Source organism: Otolemur garnettii, unplaced genomic scaffold (genome assembly GCF_000181295.1).
Source record: "Otolemur garnettii isolate 467f Iridium unplaced genomic scaffold, OtoGar3 scaffold00002, whole genome shotgun sequence".
Taxonomy (NCBI): Eukaryota; Metazoa; Chordata; class Mammalia; order Primates; family Galagidae; genus Otolemur; species Otolemur garnettii.
The window spans coordinates 31652840-31669326 of record NW_003852397.1 but is presented as its reverse complement, the minus strand read 5'-3'; the positions used below and the strand labels follow the sequence as shown (position 1 = coordinate 31669326).

General features: G+C 36.4%; 1 protein-coding gene across 4 annotated transcripts in view; it reads left to right on the top strand.

Annotated features, from left to right (window-relative positions):
- Positions 1-16487, top strand: part of NEK11 (NIMA related kinase 11) — a 277385-nt gene that overhangs the window by 82864 nt on the left and 178034 nt on the right. For all 4 annotated transcript variants that reach the window (XM_003781704.2, XM_023512762.1, XM_012805223.2 and 1 more), the window contains 2 exons: positions 6181-6245; positions 7393-7519. In XM_003781704.2, coding sequence (XP_003781752.1) covers positions 6181-6245; positions 7393-7519 — 192 coding nt within the window. The remainder of the gene's footprint in view (positions 1-6180; positions 6246-7392; positions 7520-16487) is intronic.

Sequence of the window (16487 nt, the reverse complement as noted above, 5' to 3'; positions counted from 1 at the left end):
CAGAGTCTTACTTTGTTGTCCTTGGTAGAGTGCCATGCCTTCATAGCTCATAGCAACCTCAAACTCTTGGGCTCAAGCTATTCTCTTGCCTCAGCCTCCCAAGTAGCTGGGACCATAGACGCCCACCACAACACCCAGCTTTTTTTTTACAGATGAGGTCTCGTTCTGGGTCAGGCTGGTCTGGAACCTGTGAGCTCAGGCAATCCACCTGCCTCTGCCTCCCATAGTGCTAGGATTAACAGGCATGAGCCACCACACCCACCTGTAGTTTCATCTTCTTTATCTGGTTTTCTAAGGTAGAAACTTAGATTACTGATTTTAGAGCTTTCTTCTTTTGGCTATAAATTTCACTCTAAACGCTGCTTTTGCTGTATCCCACAAATTTTGATAAGTTGTGTTTTCATTTTTATTTAGTTCAAAGGATTTAAAAATTTATCTTGAGAATTCTTTGACATATATTTTTAAAAAGTGTGTTGTTTAATACCACATATTTGGCAATTTCCAGTTATATTTTTCTGTTGATATTTTTAGTTTAATCCCACTGTGGTCTGAGAGCAGGCATTGTGTGATTTATCTTTTTTCAAATTTATTAAGGTTTTTTTTTCTTTTTGAGACAGAGTCTCACTTTGTCACCCTAGGTAGAGTCTGAGATTGCTGTGAGCTAGGACACTATGGCTCTCTACCAAGGGCAACTGAATGAGACTCTGTCTCAATAAATAAATAAATAAATAAGAATTATTATGTCTTCTGGAAACTTTACCCCTTTGTATCATTATGTAAATGTTCCTACTTATCCTTGTTAACTTTCCTTGCTTTAAAGTCTTCCTTGTCTGAAATTAATATGGCTGTTCCTACTTTCTTTTGATTAGTGTTATGTATATTTATTTCCATCCATGTGACATATTTTAACATATATGTATCTTTATACTTAAAGTGGGCTTCTTGTGAATTATACATATTAGAGTTGGGTTATGAATTTTGAGCCACACTGAAGATTCTTGCCTTTTAATTGGTGCATTTGGACCATTGACATTCATTGCGATTATTGATATGGTTGGATTAATATTTATCATATTTGTTAATGTTTTTTATTTATTGCTCATGTTCTTTGTTTTATTTTTGTCTTCTGTTCTTTCTTGCCTCTTGTCCATTTAATTGAGCATTTTATGTGATTCCATTTTATGTCCTTTTTTAACATATTAGTTATGCCAAAAACCCTTTTTTTAGTGGTTCCCTAAAGTTTGCAATAAACTTTCACAACTAATCTAAGTCCACTTTCAAATAACTCTATACCTCACATGTAGTGCAAATACCTTGTAATAACAAAATAAACCTAATTCCTCTATCATTGTTATCATTTATTACACTATATAAACATATACATAAGCACATATACACACAAGATATACAACTAAACATACATAATTTGTTCCTTTTATTTTGAATAAATGGTTATTTGTTAGATAAGAATGGGAAAAAGAAAAGTTTGTATACCTCCACTTGTTCCTTTTCTGATACTCTTTTCATGTTTCTAACCTATGTCATTTTCCTTCTCTCTATAAAACTTCTTGTAACATTTCTTGCAATCCAAGTTTATTGACTTTGGATTTCTTCAATTATTTGTTAGAGAAAATTTTTCTTTAATTTTGAAGGATAATTTCTCAGAGTACAGAAAGGTTGGTGTTTTTTTCTCCTCAATACTTTAAATATTTTCTTCCACTCTCTCTTTCTTGGGTAGTTTTGAGGAAAATTTGGATGTAATTCTTATCTTTGCTCTTATCTTTGCACTTCTAGTAAAGTGTTTTTTCTCTCTGGCTTTCAGTAATTTTTTTTTTTATCTTTGATTTTCATAGTCTGAAAATGATATGCCTAATTGTAGTTTTCTGATATTTATTCTGTTTGGTGTTCTCTGAGTCTCCTGGATCTGTACTTTGGTTTCTGACATTAATTGGGAGAAATTCTCAGTCATTATTGTTTCAAATATTTTCTCTTTTCCTTTCTTTCTTCTCTTTTCTGATATTTCCAATTGCATGCTTTTTCTAGTTGTCCCCAATCATTGGCTATTTTTTTTTCTTTTTTCCAGTTTACCCATATTTCTCTTTGCTTTTCAGTTTTGGAGGTTTCTATTGGGATATCTGCAAGCTTAGCAATTTTTTTCCTCAGCCATATGCATCTATTAACACTACTAGGTCCATTGAAGGTATTCTTCATTGTTGTAGTAGTGGGTTTTTTGTTTAATTTAGTTTTGTCTCTAACATTCCTGTTATTTTTTGGGATTTCCATCTCTGCCTATATTTCCCATCTGTTCATGAACATAGTCTACTTTATCTATTAGAGCCCTTAGCATAGTAATCATAGTTGTTTTGAATTCTGTGTCTGATAATTCTAATATCTTAACCATATCTGAGTCTGGTTCTGATGCATGTTGTTTTTCTTCATATAGCGTTTTTTGTGGGGATGTGTGTGTCTTTTAGTACATCTTATAATTTTTTCTTGATAACATGACATGCATGATGTGCTGGATAAAAGGAACTGCTTTAAATAGACCTTTAGAGAGGGGAAGTGTTCCATCATTCTCTGAGTAATTTTCAGCTTGTTACTGAGGTTGTACCTCTGGACTGTGAACTTCACACTCTGGCCCCCTACTTCATTTAGGTGAGACAAGATGGCTAGAGGGGTTGGAGTTGGGTATATATCTTCTCCCATGTGGAAATCTAAAGGGAGCTAGAGTTGGATATTTCTCTCCCCTTATGTCAGTTAGGCTCTGAAAAAAGCAAAAACTCCAGCAGCTAGGCAGAGACTGGGAGGCTACTTGGGAGGCTAAGGAGGGAAGTCTGCTTGAACCTAAGAGTTTGAGGTAGCAGGGGCAACATGAGTGAACCCTATCTCTAAAAAGAGAAAAAGAAAAAGCCTCAGCAGGTTAGGCTCTAGTTACATAGTTTCTCCTGAGGGCAGATCTTGTTGAAATGAAGGGAGTGCTCTGGCACATTTTAAAATGGTTCCTTTTCTCCTTCCCCTGCCAGAAACATGAGGAGATTTTTGTCTGATATACACTGTGAGAACTTGGTAGAGCTCCAGGAGGTTAATACTCACAGAAGTGTGGGAGCTTCCTGTTGTCTGGGTCTTTCTGGTGTTTTCAACCTTTAGACTTGTCCATATTCAGCCTCCAGCAATTTGTTAGTTGTAGCTCAGGTTTCCCTGCCCCAGTGCTGGTTCCCATGGATACTTCTGCTCTGGTGAGTCATGGTTCTCTGTATTCTCCTCTCTGTATCTCCAGTTTTGATGGCAGTGGTTTGCCCTGTATCCTCATTTCTGTAACAAATTTAAGAAGGTTGCAGAAAAACAAGGCCCAATGGACGGAAAGATTCACCCAAACACCTGTGTTTGAAAGAGGAAGGGCTTTATTCAGGCCAGCAGACCTGTGACAGACAGACTGGAGTCGAAAATGGCCAACCTCCCCGATCAGCTCTGTTCCTGTTCTTTTGCACAAGAAGGCAGACAAAGGAATTATTATATTGTCCCTCATTGGAGGGTTCAAAGCATGTGCGGGGTTTACAGTAGCAAAAGCAGGGGTTAGTTTCAAGGTTCTAAGAAGCTAAGTTTTTACAAATTCTGAGAAGCTGAGTTACCATGGGGAGGACTTTGCAGGAGTGTCCTTGAGTTTCTGCAAGAAGCCTTTTGTCTTTCTAGATCAGAACATTCTCTTCCTGGGTATACTCTTAAAAAGAGTTGTTCATTTTTTTCAGTTTGTTCAGCTTTTTACTTGTTGTTAGAATGGAGCAGGCACTTCTAAGCTTCTTACCTACTGGATCAAATCTGGTTAGTTTCTTAGCCATTGAGCAGTGGCTCTCTCCCATTGTCCTGCTCCTAACAGTTGAGGATTTAGTGAGTGCCTCAAAGGTGAAATCCTTGTGGAATGTCAAATTCATTTTTTTTATTGTTATCTTTTCTCTAGAAAATTTGTCCCCTGAGTCCTGGCTGCCTTCCTAATCCTGAATTACAGTGTTTGTATTCCAAACCCAGTAAAACTACCATAAGCTCTACCGAGGCCAATGCCAAATGCCCTGATAGGAAAATACAATAAGAACTGTTTGGCTCACCTCAGTGAGTGCATTTCCCTTCTTTATGGGGTCTGTCCCCTCAGGTGTGGATGGCCTAAGTTTCCCTAAATGCTCTCTGATATCTTCAAGAACAAATTTTATACAGGTTTTACATTGTTCACATTTTACAGTGTTTTATATACAACTGTATAAGATGGGAGACATAATATTAGTTGATCATAGTTGGAACTTGAGGTCTTAATCTTGAATTTTTAATTTTGATAATTACATTCCTACCCACCCTCACTTGACAAAGTTCTATTTGTTTGTTTCTCAAGTCAGCTTTATCTTTCTTGGTGTTTCTATCTCATGTTTACTGTTACTTTTTAAAAATGATCTTAATCATTTTAAACATACTTATTTTTCAGTTTGTATCTTATTTGATTATCTGAAATTCTCAGGGGTCTAATTTCAATTGAATGTTATCTTCTGATGCTTAGTTTATATTCACTTCTGCCAGATATCTCAAGAGGGTATTAGCAACTGAGAACCAGCTTTTATGTTAATTCTTGGCTTGAGATTTCTAAGGCCATAAAGCTATTGCATATTGTGAGTAGAGAGATGGTTATAAAATATGAAGAGAGACTTTTTTACCCACTCATAGTTCAAATGTATGCAGATAAGCTCTCTTGTCATTTTGTTTACTTTTGAGTGAAGGTTTTTTAGGTTACCCTTTCACTTAAAATATGGACCACCTGTAGGATTCTAATTTTATATGTAAAATAAGCTCCCGCTCTACATGCTACTGTGGCTCAAGACCTTGGCTCTTGTTTCTGTGTGTCCATCAAGGCAAACTAGGAAATCAGTGCCTACTGCTACTCTGATTTTCAGTTTCTTTTTGTATAATTCTTGGGGAATTTATCTCATTTTCTTGAGAGCTCAGCTGTGCTTATGTAAAGATGTTTGTTTACTTTGTTCAGCATTTTAGGTTTTTGTTTTTTAGGCAAAGATTTTGAAGTTTGTAGCTCTCATTATACGAATAAAAGTCTTAACTGATATTATTTACATTGCTGGCTTATAATAGGACAGAATAAGCTGTTATTAAATATTGTTATCAACATTATTATTTTTACAAATGTATAAAACCCGAACATTTGGGTACCTAGTAATAACAGATTCTAAAGCAGTGGTTCTGGGTGGTGCCTGTGGCTCAAGGAGTAAGGGCACCGGCCTCATACACCAGAGGTGGTGGGTTCAAACCCACCTTGGCAAAAAAAAAGGAAAAAAAATAAAGCAGTGGTTCTCAACCTTCCTAATGCCGCAACCCTTTAATACAGTTCCTCATGTTGTGGTGACCCCCAACCATAAAATTATTTTCATTGCTACTTTAGCTATTCTAAAGCATTATAATTACTGATTTATCATCTTAGGATGTGGTTACTGGATATACACACGTGGTACTATGTAGATTGCTGGTTCTCAGCTGCTAATACCCTCTTGAAACCTTCCTCTCCTCCTCCTCACCTTCCCAACCTCCTTCTCCTTTCCTCTTAAGACAAGAAACACAAAGGACCTAGTTAGCCCCACTCCTCCCCAACCCCCTACCCCCCAGGAAATTAGAGCCAAAGGACTCTAACTCACCAAAGCCCTCTGGGCAAGCTGTGGAATTTGCCCACCTCCTGTGGGCAAATGAAAGGGTTCTCTAACTGTCCCCCTCTCCCTACCCTCCCCCCCCCAAGTCTCACAGATGCCTCCTTTGCCCTGCCCAGGTGGGTTGTCTCAGGCCTTCAGTAAATCTGGCCTGAACATCTCTGCTACAGTTTCGCCTCTGGTTGCCACCATTTACACCTTTCATAGATCATGCTACAATAAAATCTGGCTATTAAAATAGTTAAAAGCATATCACTTTTCCCCTAACTGCTTGTTTCTCTTCCTTTAAAACCTTTATTTTAAAACTTCTATTTCCTCAGGGAAACTAGAAAATGTTGTGGCTTTGCAGCTATTAAACATTGACAGACACATCTGAGAGTATATATTTATGTGTGAATTGTTTCATCTGCAACCATATATATTATTTATATTTGGCTTTAAAAATGATATACTTTGCATGAACTTGTATATTCTTTTTTGCTTTTTGTAGGAGGATACTTCATCGGGACTTGAAATCAAAGAATATATTTTTGAAAAACAATTTACTTAAAATTGGTAAGATATTTAAAAGTATATATTCCAGAAACACAGGAAAGTATATTCTAGATTTTATTATATCAAATTGAAATATATGGAAGTGTTGAGGAATCATTGATTATTTAAACTTCTCAAATTTTTGTCCTACCTAGATGGGCCCAAAAAATCCTTATTATTTCTGATTATCTGCTGTAAATCAAGGTATAAAATATTTACTATACACTTGTTATATTTAACAAATACAGAGGATGGTAAAAAATTATACACATTTTAAGAAAGAAAAAACTGTGTAAAAATTGTAATTCTCAATATACAACAATAACATTTGTTATCTTATACATTGTATCTTGGATTTCTTATAATTGCAGAAGCCAAGAATTGAGTATTACAATTTTAATACCTTTTTTTGTTTGTTTCTTAAAATGTGTATACATTTTTTTGGCACTTCTGTATGCCAGGAACTTTGCAAGTAGTTAACTTGTTTTATTGATTTGATTAGTTATTGTAGGTTTACACTTATTTTACCACATACTGTAAGCAGCTATCATAGATAACCTAAATGTTGATATAATGGCTCTCTAACCTTTAGTCCTTCAGAACTAAACCTTGACTCATAATAATTACTTACTGGGTTGTCAATTCATCTTGTAGGATATTCACAGGGAAGGAAGGAACAAAGCATTTCTACTAATTTAGGAAACAAGAAAAAAGCTAATGAATTCAAATGTTAATACTTACATTTTTGAATAGTCTCAGCTTTTTATAATGTATCCTTTATTATAAATTAAAAACAAACTCTTTCCCCCTCAGATAAAATTACATATCATCATATTCAGGTTCTCCAGAATCATTTTGTTTGCTTTATTCAGATTTGATATCATTTTTTTATATCAAGTTATCTAGTTTTCCACAATTTCAAAAATAAAGAATTTTAGGTTACATAATTCACTTTCCTGGCTCAAAGTTGTCTTCTTCCTATAAAGTTTATGTTTTAAAAGCTACTTGCCAACATTGTATGATTTGAGGTATATTACTTTCCTATTTCTTGAAAATGGTGTGAACAAACTGCATAATACAATAATGAAATTAGATACTCATTCAATTGTTAACTTGCAGGGTTGACTTTTAGTGTTATAAAATATTTATAAAAATTTATTATTTCAAGGTGATTTTGGAGTTTCTCGACTGCTAATGGGATCCTGTGACCTGGCCACAACTTTAACTGGAACTCCCCATTACATGAGTCCTGAGGCTCTCAAACACCAAGGATATGATACAAAGTCAGACATCTGGTGAGTAGGCAATGGGCTAGTCCAGATGAATTTTTTATCTGTTGCCCTGAGGGAGTGATAACATTTTGTTTATAAGCTCATTTACTTACTATATCCATTCAACTTATCTCTTTAACACGAATCATTTTCTGACAGGAGCAAAAGAAAGTCTTTTGCATTTGGAACTGGATATATTTCATTATACTGGTTTCAAAAATTCTCTTTATTCATTGATTAATTGGTTGGTTTGGAGTTTTCTGAACTACAAGGGAAAGTTCTTAGTGTACCATAAGCATTAAATTTTGATACAGTTCTGCTAACCAATTAAAGTATTTATAACCCTAAATGCAGTGTTTTATTTTAAGGTTAATGTAAAATAAATGTACTTTTAAGAATTTTACTAAAGATACTTGTTTTGAGGATAAACTAAAAATTTCTGGGTTTTCAGTGATAGATGCATCTGAGATTTCTTAGTTTCTCTGAGCTCTTGTATCAAGGGAATTTCTCCTTCCTTGTTGTGGAACTAGTTTAAATCTCATTGAAGAAGTCATGTGGAAAATTGTGTTTAGTATGTTGTATTGTAAGCAATAGATCTTATTTGAGGAATATTTTTTCCTTTGACGAGGAATCTTATATAATTTTCAGCTTGTTAAAGGTTGAAAGAACAATCTAGCTGAGAGCTTGTTAATTAAGTAAATAATTATTATATGCAAATCAACCTAAGTAGATCTGAGCTTTCACAGATAAGCAATGTAAAAGATGTCCCACTTCATTCTTCTAAAGAAGGCAAAGTAGAAAATTACCCTTCCTCTGGTTAGGAAAAAGTAAACAACAGGGGGGACATGGCTTGGGATTTTCATAATGGTCATTATTTCCGTTCTTGTCCTCATGCCTTCCAAGTAGGAGAACACACTGTCAAGGTTAAATCTGTCTATGGCTGTTCCCTGTAAATCCTGTCACTTCAATTCAGTCTTGTCATTATTCATTTATAGATTCTTCACTGGGTTTTTTCATTGTTAGTTTATTTTGCTTTGGAGATCTTTTCAATTCACCTATAATCTTCCTTCATCCTTTGTCCAAACCCCTTTAACCCTTCTACCCACCCATCCATAAAAAAAAAAGAGAGAAAGAAAACCCAAACGAAACAAAAAACCATACATCATAAAAATATGTTCAGAGGAATGAATTCCTTTAAATTTTTCTTTATTGAGCATCTACTGTTTGCCCAAGACTAGGCACATTCCCTTAGAGCATAAAAGCAAAAGCGATAAGATTCCTACCCCTCAGGAGAAATCTTGCTTCTTTTAGAGATCCTTTCTCCATTTTGCAAAAATCAATGTTGAGCTTCAGATTAACTGAATTTCAATTACATACTTGCATCTCTCTTCACACTTAATTTTTAAAATTATTATTGTAGACATTTAAAAATAGATTCAAATATATAATGTCTTCATAATTTAAGATTACATGGTATCTGAGAAAGATGTTACAAAATGTCATTTGACTTACGAGTAAGTTAATTTATGAAGCCCTTCATTTAAATTTTTAGAATTACAGTGGAACCTTGGTAAGTTGACCAGCCAAGGGACTGTAACAAACTGGTCAACATACAGAGGTGGTCGACAAAAAGAACTAGGCCTAGCATTCAGATATATACAGGTGCATGACTAGTATATGAAAATTAGGTCAATTTAAGAAGGTGGTCAATGTTGGGAGGTGGTCAACTATGGAGGTTCTACCATATATGTGACAATAAAGCTGGCTCTTCTTGACAGCCATCTGTATCTGTTTGCCAAATCAAATGGATATTTCCTAGAAAACTGAGGCAACAGAACCCACAGAGAGAAGAGCAAAGCATAGAGTACTGGTTGGAGTATGCCATTGTTATTTCTTTTTAAAAAATTGCTCTTAACATGTATACAGAATTATAAGTATATCAAACATTATTGATATCATGTTTTAGGGCTACAAAAGTATCTGACTTAGGAAAAACTTAAAACAGCCCAAACACCCCAAGTATACAAAAGCAGGCAGATTTAAATGTATTTTTCTGAGCATTAGGTCAGCGCTCCTTGCAGAGATTATTAACTTTTAGCAAGTACAAACTGAGGATTCATCATCATACTGACACCAAATAACTACCTTATTATGAATTTAGTAATTACTTCACTTGTATCTGAATAAAACAGGCTTATCTGGTAATGAAATTTCTATTGCCAAATCTAAAGTGGAAGGAATAACAGAGAAACTATTAATTATAGTGACAGATACATAAGTGTGATGAGTAATCTTTGGGAAACACTCTTAGAAAAATTAGATTGAATGAGGTTGAGAACTTGTCTCTGAACCTCAGTGTGTAGCATCTTTGTATTGTGGAATATGTTTTGTAGAATTGGAAACACTTATGAATAATTGGCAGGTGTTTTGTTTCAGCACTAATAGCTGTACCTATTATATTTATAATGCTTAACGAGGAAGTAGGCTAACACTAATTACATTTTCATCTGGCAATATTTGTCCATATTTAAAATTATCTTTCTTCTGCAATCTGTTATTTCTGGGTTCATTTATTTATAGCATTCAAATACAGGAAGCCCATCTCTTAAAAATGGTTTAGATTTCAAAAGTTTATGAACAGTTATTTGGAAAGTTAGGATACTGAGGTTCACTGAGGCCAATGCTCTGAATCAACTGATTTTTATAAGCAATTATTGAATACCTTTTTCTTCACAGAAGAGTTGGTTTCCCAGGCCAGCTTTTTAATTTAGACTATGAATTGTATAGCCCATTTCTCTCACCTGCCCGTGGCCTGGGAAGTTCTTGTGTGAGCTCAGAAACAAGTTGGACGGGGAAGGCTTTCCTAGGGAATAAGCCCTAGTTTCAGTATTTTCACCCAACAAAAACTGAGATAAGAAAATATATCAGTCAGATGCAATAGATATGAGCATTAATATTATTTTTTTCAATGACCAGCTATAAATGATTGACACAAACTACAATAATACCAGTTTGACCTGATGAATTTTAAAAGGCTTTATGACATAGCTAATAAATTCTTATTAAATTGATACTGATGATGAAAATAAACTCAACAGCAGCAACACAACCAGGAAGAACTACCTTCTAGAGAGTGCATACTCTCTGATTAATTGACAGTAACTCTGCTAAATGCTTTGTATACCTAAGTGTATTTATTGTTTCAAATATAATTATACTAGATACAATTTTATAACCTGATTTTTTTCCACTTACCGAAATGGAACATTGCTCTGCATTAGTATACCATTTAAATGTTTGCATAGCATCTATACTTATACACAACAATTTATTCAACCAAAGTCTTACTCTTTTCTTTGAAAATCATCTCTTTGTCTTTCCACATTTTACTGAGGAATCTAGGTGTGATTTTGCATTTATCCTACTAGGTAGGTAATTGAGCTTCTTCAATGTGTAAATGGGTATTTTATCAAATTTGGGGAGTTTTCAGCCATTATTTTTTTAATACTTTTTTCTTTCTATTTTTATATCTAGTACTCTCATTATATGTATATATGTTGTGCTTAATGGTGTTCTACATTTCTTTGAAGCTCTGTTCATTTTTTGATGCTTTATTCATTTTTTTAAAATTTTCTTTCTGTTCTTTATATTACATAATCTCTATCCATTGCCCTTCAGGTTCATGGATTCCTTCTGTCAGTTAAAATCTACTGTTGATCCCTTCTAATGAATTTTTTGTTTATGGTACTTTTCATTTCCAAAGTTTCTATTTGGCATTTTTTAAAATGTAATTTCTCTTTCTACTTGATGTGACATTTTTCTAATACGTCTTTAAACATTTTTTAAATTGTTAAAGCATATTTATAATGACTGTTTTGAAGTTTTTGTTAAATCTATTATTTCAGGCCCTCTAAATCAGTATCTGTTGCCTACTTTTTTCCTATGTATGTGTCACACCTCCTGTTTATTTGCATGTCTCATAATTGTTGATAACTGGACATGTTAGATAATATATTATATTGTAGCAAATCTGGACATTATTCTACCCCACTTCCCTGAGGCTTGTTGTTTGCTTGTTTACTCTTTTAGTGACTTCTATGGGATATTTTAATAAAAATCTATTCTTCTTCAGTATGAAGTCTCTAATGTTGCTCCTCAGACAGCAGCTGTGGTCATATCCACCCTGGGATGATAGTGATTTTAGCAGGACTCCTTTGTCTTTTTTCCTGTTCTCTCTGCTGTCTACTTTTATTGGCATCACACCCAGCTGTTAGCGTCCACTAATTGTTAACTGATTGTTTGTAACAATACCCCACAAAGGCATAATTGTTCTCTAGTCTTTTCTAGTTAAATTTGAGTCCCTTCTGCCAGTATATATATATATAAATATTTGAGTCCCGTCTGCAAGGACTCGTGTATATATATGTGTGTGTGTGGTTTTTTTTGTTTTTTGTTTGTTTATTTGTTTGTTTGTTTTGAGACAGAGTTTCATTACATTGCCCTCGGTAGAGTGCTGTAGTGTCACAGCTCACAGCAACCTCAAACTAACTTTTGGGCTTAAGCAATTCTCTTGCCTCAGCTGGGACTACAGGCACCCACCACAACACCTGACCATTTTGGGGTTGTAGTTGTCATTGTTGTTTAGCAGGCCCGGTCTGGGTTTGAACCTGCCAGTTCTGGTGTATATGGCTGGCACCCTAGCCGCTGAGCTACAGGCCCCAAGCCTGCAGGTGTATTTTTTGAGGCAAGTTTTTGAGGTTTGTTCTGACTTCAGAGGGTGGTTCTTGTCTTTCATTTCTGGTTCTTTCTAATAAACTAGCTGACCTATGGTTTTGCTTGTTGCTCTTATGGAAGTGCCATTCTCTTTCTAATTGCTTCTTTTAGTGACTTCTGTGGGATATTTTAATAAAAATCTATTCTCTCTACCAAATCTCCATTATTTTCAAGAGACCTTGAAATCAGGCTTGTGTTTTTTAGACTCTGCTCCAAATCAGGTTAGTCCCTTTGGTGGGGAGCTTCCAAATTCTATCACAGCCTGCCTCTTTCCCTGGTCAAAATCTCCCGAGCTGCCTCTCTGGTGCTGGAGGCAGGAACAATGGCCCACTTTTCTCAGAGTGACACTTCTGCTTGTGAGCAGGGCACTGGGTAGGGCAGTAGTCTCTGGTCTTCTTGACTTGCTTCTTCTGGCATGGAACCAAACTATGTGTGAGCTCCAGTGTTCTCTGCCTGCTGTTCATGTGAGTAGGGATAGGGTGGAGGAAGGAAGTCCTCAATATCTTGGCTACACTCACCTGGAATGTAGCCTCAGCAACATGGAAATGGTGGGGGAAAAAATGCTAGAAGCTTGCCCTTTCTGGAAAGATAGCCTATCCTAAGACTAGGAGCTGTGGGGAGAGGGAACTCAAGGCATCTTGGCCACACCTCACACACTTAGAATGGAGCTTGCTTCATACTCAGGAATGGAGGGAGATAGCAGGTCATTGCTCAAGGGCCACAGACCCTTTGTTTTTACTATAATTGGTAGATTTTCTTAAACAAATGTTTCTTCATTTGCTGTATGCTCTTAAGATGAGTTTCACAGACTTTAAATAGATGTCATTGTTAGTAATTTTCATCACTTTTGGTTGTTTGCTAGAGAGCAGTTCTGCTGAGCTACTCATGCTGCCATTTAAGAACTGTTCTCCTCAAGGCCTTCCTCTTAGACTTAGAGATGTATACTTTTTTCCCTCTGCTAAGTAATGGAGTGCCAAGTTTATATATCCTTGTCTTGCTAATCTGTAGGAAAGTTGGAGAGGGAGGGTTAACTCAGAATTTTTTCCCATTCCTCTTTCCAAAAAAAAAAAAAAAATTACTTGTGTTACAATCTATTATTTTATATTTATTTATTTAACACACACAGAGTCTCAGTTTGTTACCCTGGGTAGAGTGCTGAGGCATTGTAGCTCACAGCAATCTCAAACTTTTGGGCTCAAGTTATCCTCTTTCCTCAGCCTTCCAAGTTATCCTCTTTTCTCAGCCTTCCTCAGCTGGGACTACAGGTGCTGGTCACAACGCCCAGCTGTTTTTAGAGACAAGCTTGCTCAAGCTTGTCTTCAACTCCTGAGCTCAAGCTATCAATCCTCCCAGAGTGCTAGGATTACAGGTTTGAGTCACTGAACCCAGCCTTAAGTCTTGAAATCCTTATTTGAGACCAGGCATTCTGTAGGAAGTTGAATTGGGATTGAATCCTCCCAATTCCAGGACTGAGCGTTTTGCAGCAAGGAACATCTCAGGCAAGAAAGGAGTATGGCCATGGTGGCCTGTGTTTCCGAGCAAAGAGGCTTCCTTTGATGGAAGCATAAGGTAAAATGCTCTCATGATCCTTAGGCTTATGTGACATATTGTATTTTCCAAAGATGGCCATCACAATATATCACTTTGTTACTGAAGTTTCAGTACTTGTCTCTGTGGCCAGACAAAGAACAAGAACAAGTGGTTTAAAGAAATGGAAGGAGAAATTTATTAATTTACCAGCAAATGAGGGAAATGCCATACTCTCCTGTGAAAGTACCATTGTCCTTAACTTTAACAGAAATACAGAGCTTTTCAAAGGAAGTCTCTAGCCTTAGGCTATTGCTGTTAACTATGGCATCTCTCGTGAAGACATTTCAGTGACCTCTGTTCTATTGAGCCATCTCCTATTTCCTGTGATTTAAGATACTAGAAACAAAGAAAAAAAACCATTCTTCTGCCATTCTGTTTACTGACCTTGGTGGGATGTAGGTTTTAATTTCTAAAACGGGTGTGTGGGGTGTGTGTGTGTGTGTGTGTGTGTGTGTAAAGAAATAGCTCATAAAACATTTTTCCTTTTTTCAGGATTTTATCTCTATTACAACTTCTCAGATGTTCCTTTTGTAGTGTGATGTTACTATTATTGAAAGGTGGAGTCTGTGTTCCCTCACCTTTAATTTGGGCAAGCCTGTGATTATGGCAAAATTGATGTTATTTTATTTTTGAGTCTAGGTCTAGCGGTGACAGCTTTTTCTTGGTTCCCTTGAGATTCTTACTCTTGAATCCAGTTACCATGTTGTGAGTAGCTCATTGAGAGGCCAGTGTGGAGAGGTGCACATGCAAGGAATCAAGGCCTTGGATCTTCAGCCCAGCTGAGATTCCATGTGATAGCCAATGAGGCTCAGTGACATTGCCTTGGTAACTTGAAATCAGTGGTGTGAGTGAGCCACCTTGGAAATGGATCTCCTAGCCTCAGTTGAATCTCCCCAGCAGGTGCCATGGGGAGCAGACTCAAAGGCTTCTCTGTCATTCACTGACCAAAGAGATTCATAAGCAAAATTACTGATTATTTTTGTTTTAGGACACTAAGTTTTGGGATGATTTGTTATGTAGCACTGGTGACTGGAATAGGGTTTTTCAGGAGAACAGCAAGCAAGAATTACAGCAACCTAGCAGTATTTATTTTCTTTATTTAAAAAGGCCCAATGAATGGCTTCAGAGAAGTGCTTATGCCAGGAAAGCAGGCTGGCACTCTATTTGTTATCCATCTCATGGATGGAATCCCAAAATCTGGACTTTTTCTGAGAACTGATGGGTCAGAATTCCATATGCCTTAGAACTCTCTTTTTATTTCTGCTGACTTCACCTTCTTCTCTCCAACCTAAACCCAACCTCAGTTCTAGCCCTGAGCCATCTTGTGACTCCAGCATCATCCCTTCACCACTCATTTAATTCCCCTGTGATTTGTTGGAGTCAGCTCATTCCAGCTCACAGGAATCAATTATTCACACTTCTTCTCAACTCAGTGTTCAGTGACATCACATTGGTAACTTGAAATCAGCCATGGTATTTACACCATGGAAATTGATAAATGCTACAAATAGCCCTACCCCTGCAGAAAGTCAGTTTACCAGGATATCTAATAACTTTAGCTTTACTCCCTCTGGCCCTTGGGGTGATGTTTGCAGAAAGAAAAGACGCAAAGACTTATTAATTCTAACTTCTGTCCTCAAAGAATTGGCAGCCATACAAACAAATAGCTGCATGCTATTACAGTCCAGACAAGGCTCTGAGTTATAAAGGAGGGAGTGATTGACTGCTGGGGGTGTAGAGCTCCAGCTACAGTCTTAGATGGTGGATGATGCCTGATTAGGATGGTAAAGGATGAAGAAGAGTTGGGCAAAATGCATTTCAGATAAAAGGACTTAGTGTCAATGACCAAAGGTAGAGGCTGATTACTGGGAGAAGAAGGAGTAGACTATGTAGGGAAAAAATATATTGGGAATTTAAAAATAGTTAAAATGACTGGGGCCTTCTCTAACTCCTAAAAGACTGTAAGGATATGGAAGCATAGGAAAGCTCAGTCAGTATCTTCTGAGTAGCTGGAAGACCAAGTGTGTGTATGTGGCAAGGAGGGGAAGGGGATGAATTTGCAGCCATTCACTCACAGCGTGCAGTAGTTTATGCCCCATGAGCGGTGCAGGCTGTTGTCATACCCAGCCTTAATGGAGTGGCTGAGTGAAGGATGCTTTGGTCATTGTTTCCCCTGCCAACCCACCTTTCTACCCCAACTCTGAACATTCCCCATGGTTTTTCCCCAGGCTTTATGGTTTATGTAGAATCTATAACTGTGGCCTCGGGATAGCTAAAATTGCAAAGTTGCTTTTTCTGTTTCCCAGTTGTTCTCCTCTGCTACTCTGTAGTCTCTCTTTCTCTGTCTGTCTCTCTTGTTTTGGTCTTGTTCTTCCACTGGCCAAATTCTTATGGTATGGGGCCTTGTTCCACAATAGAGGAAGAAGAGATGCTCTTCCTTCAAATATCATTAAACTCAACTATGAGGGAAACTAATTAGAAAAAGCTGGTATGAGGAGAAAATTCATCCAAACCTTGTATTTTTTTCTATAATTTTATAGATTTTCCCCAAAACATGATAGTATATTGGTATAATATGGTAGAAGGAATGAGTTCACTTTTCCTTTTATATATTCTTTTTTTTTTTTTT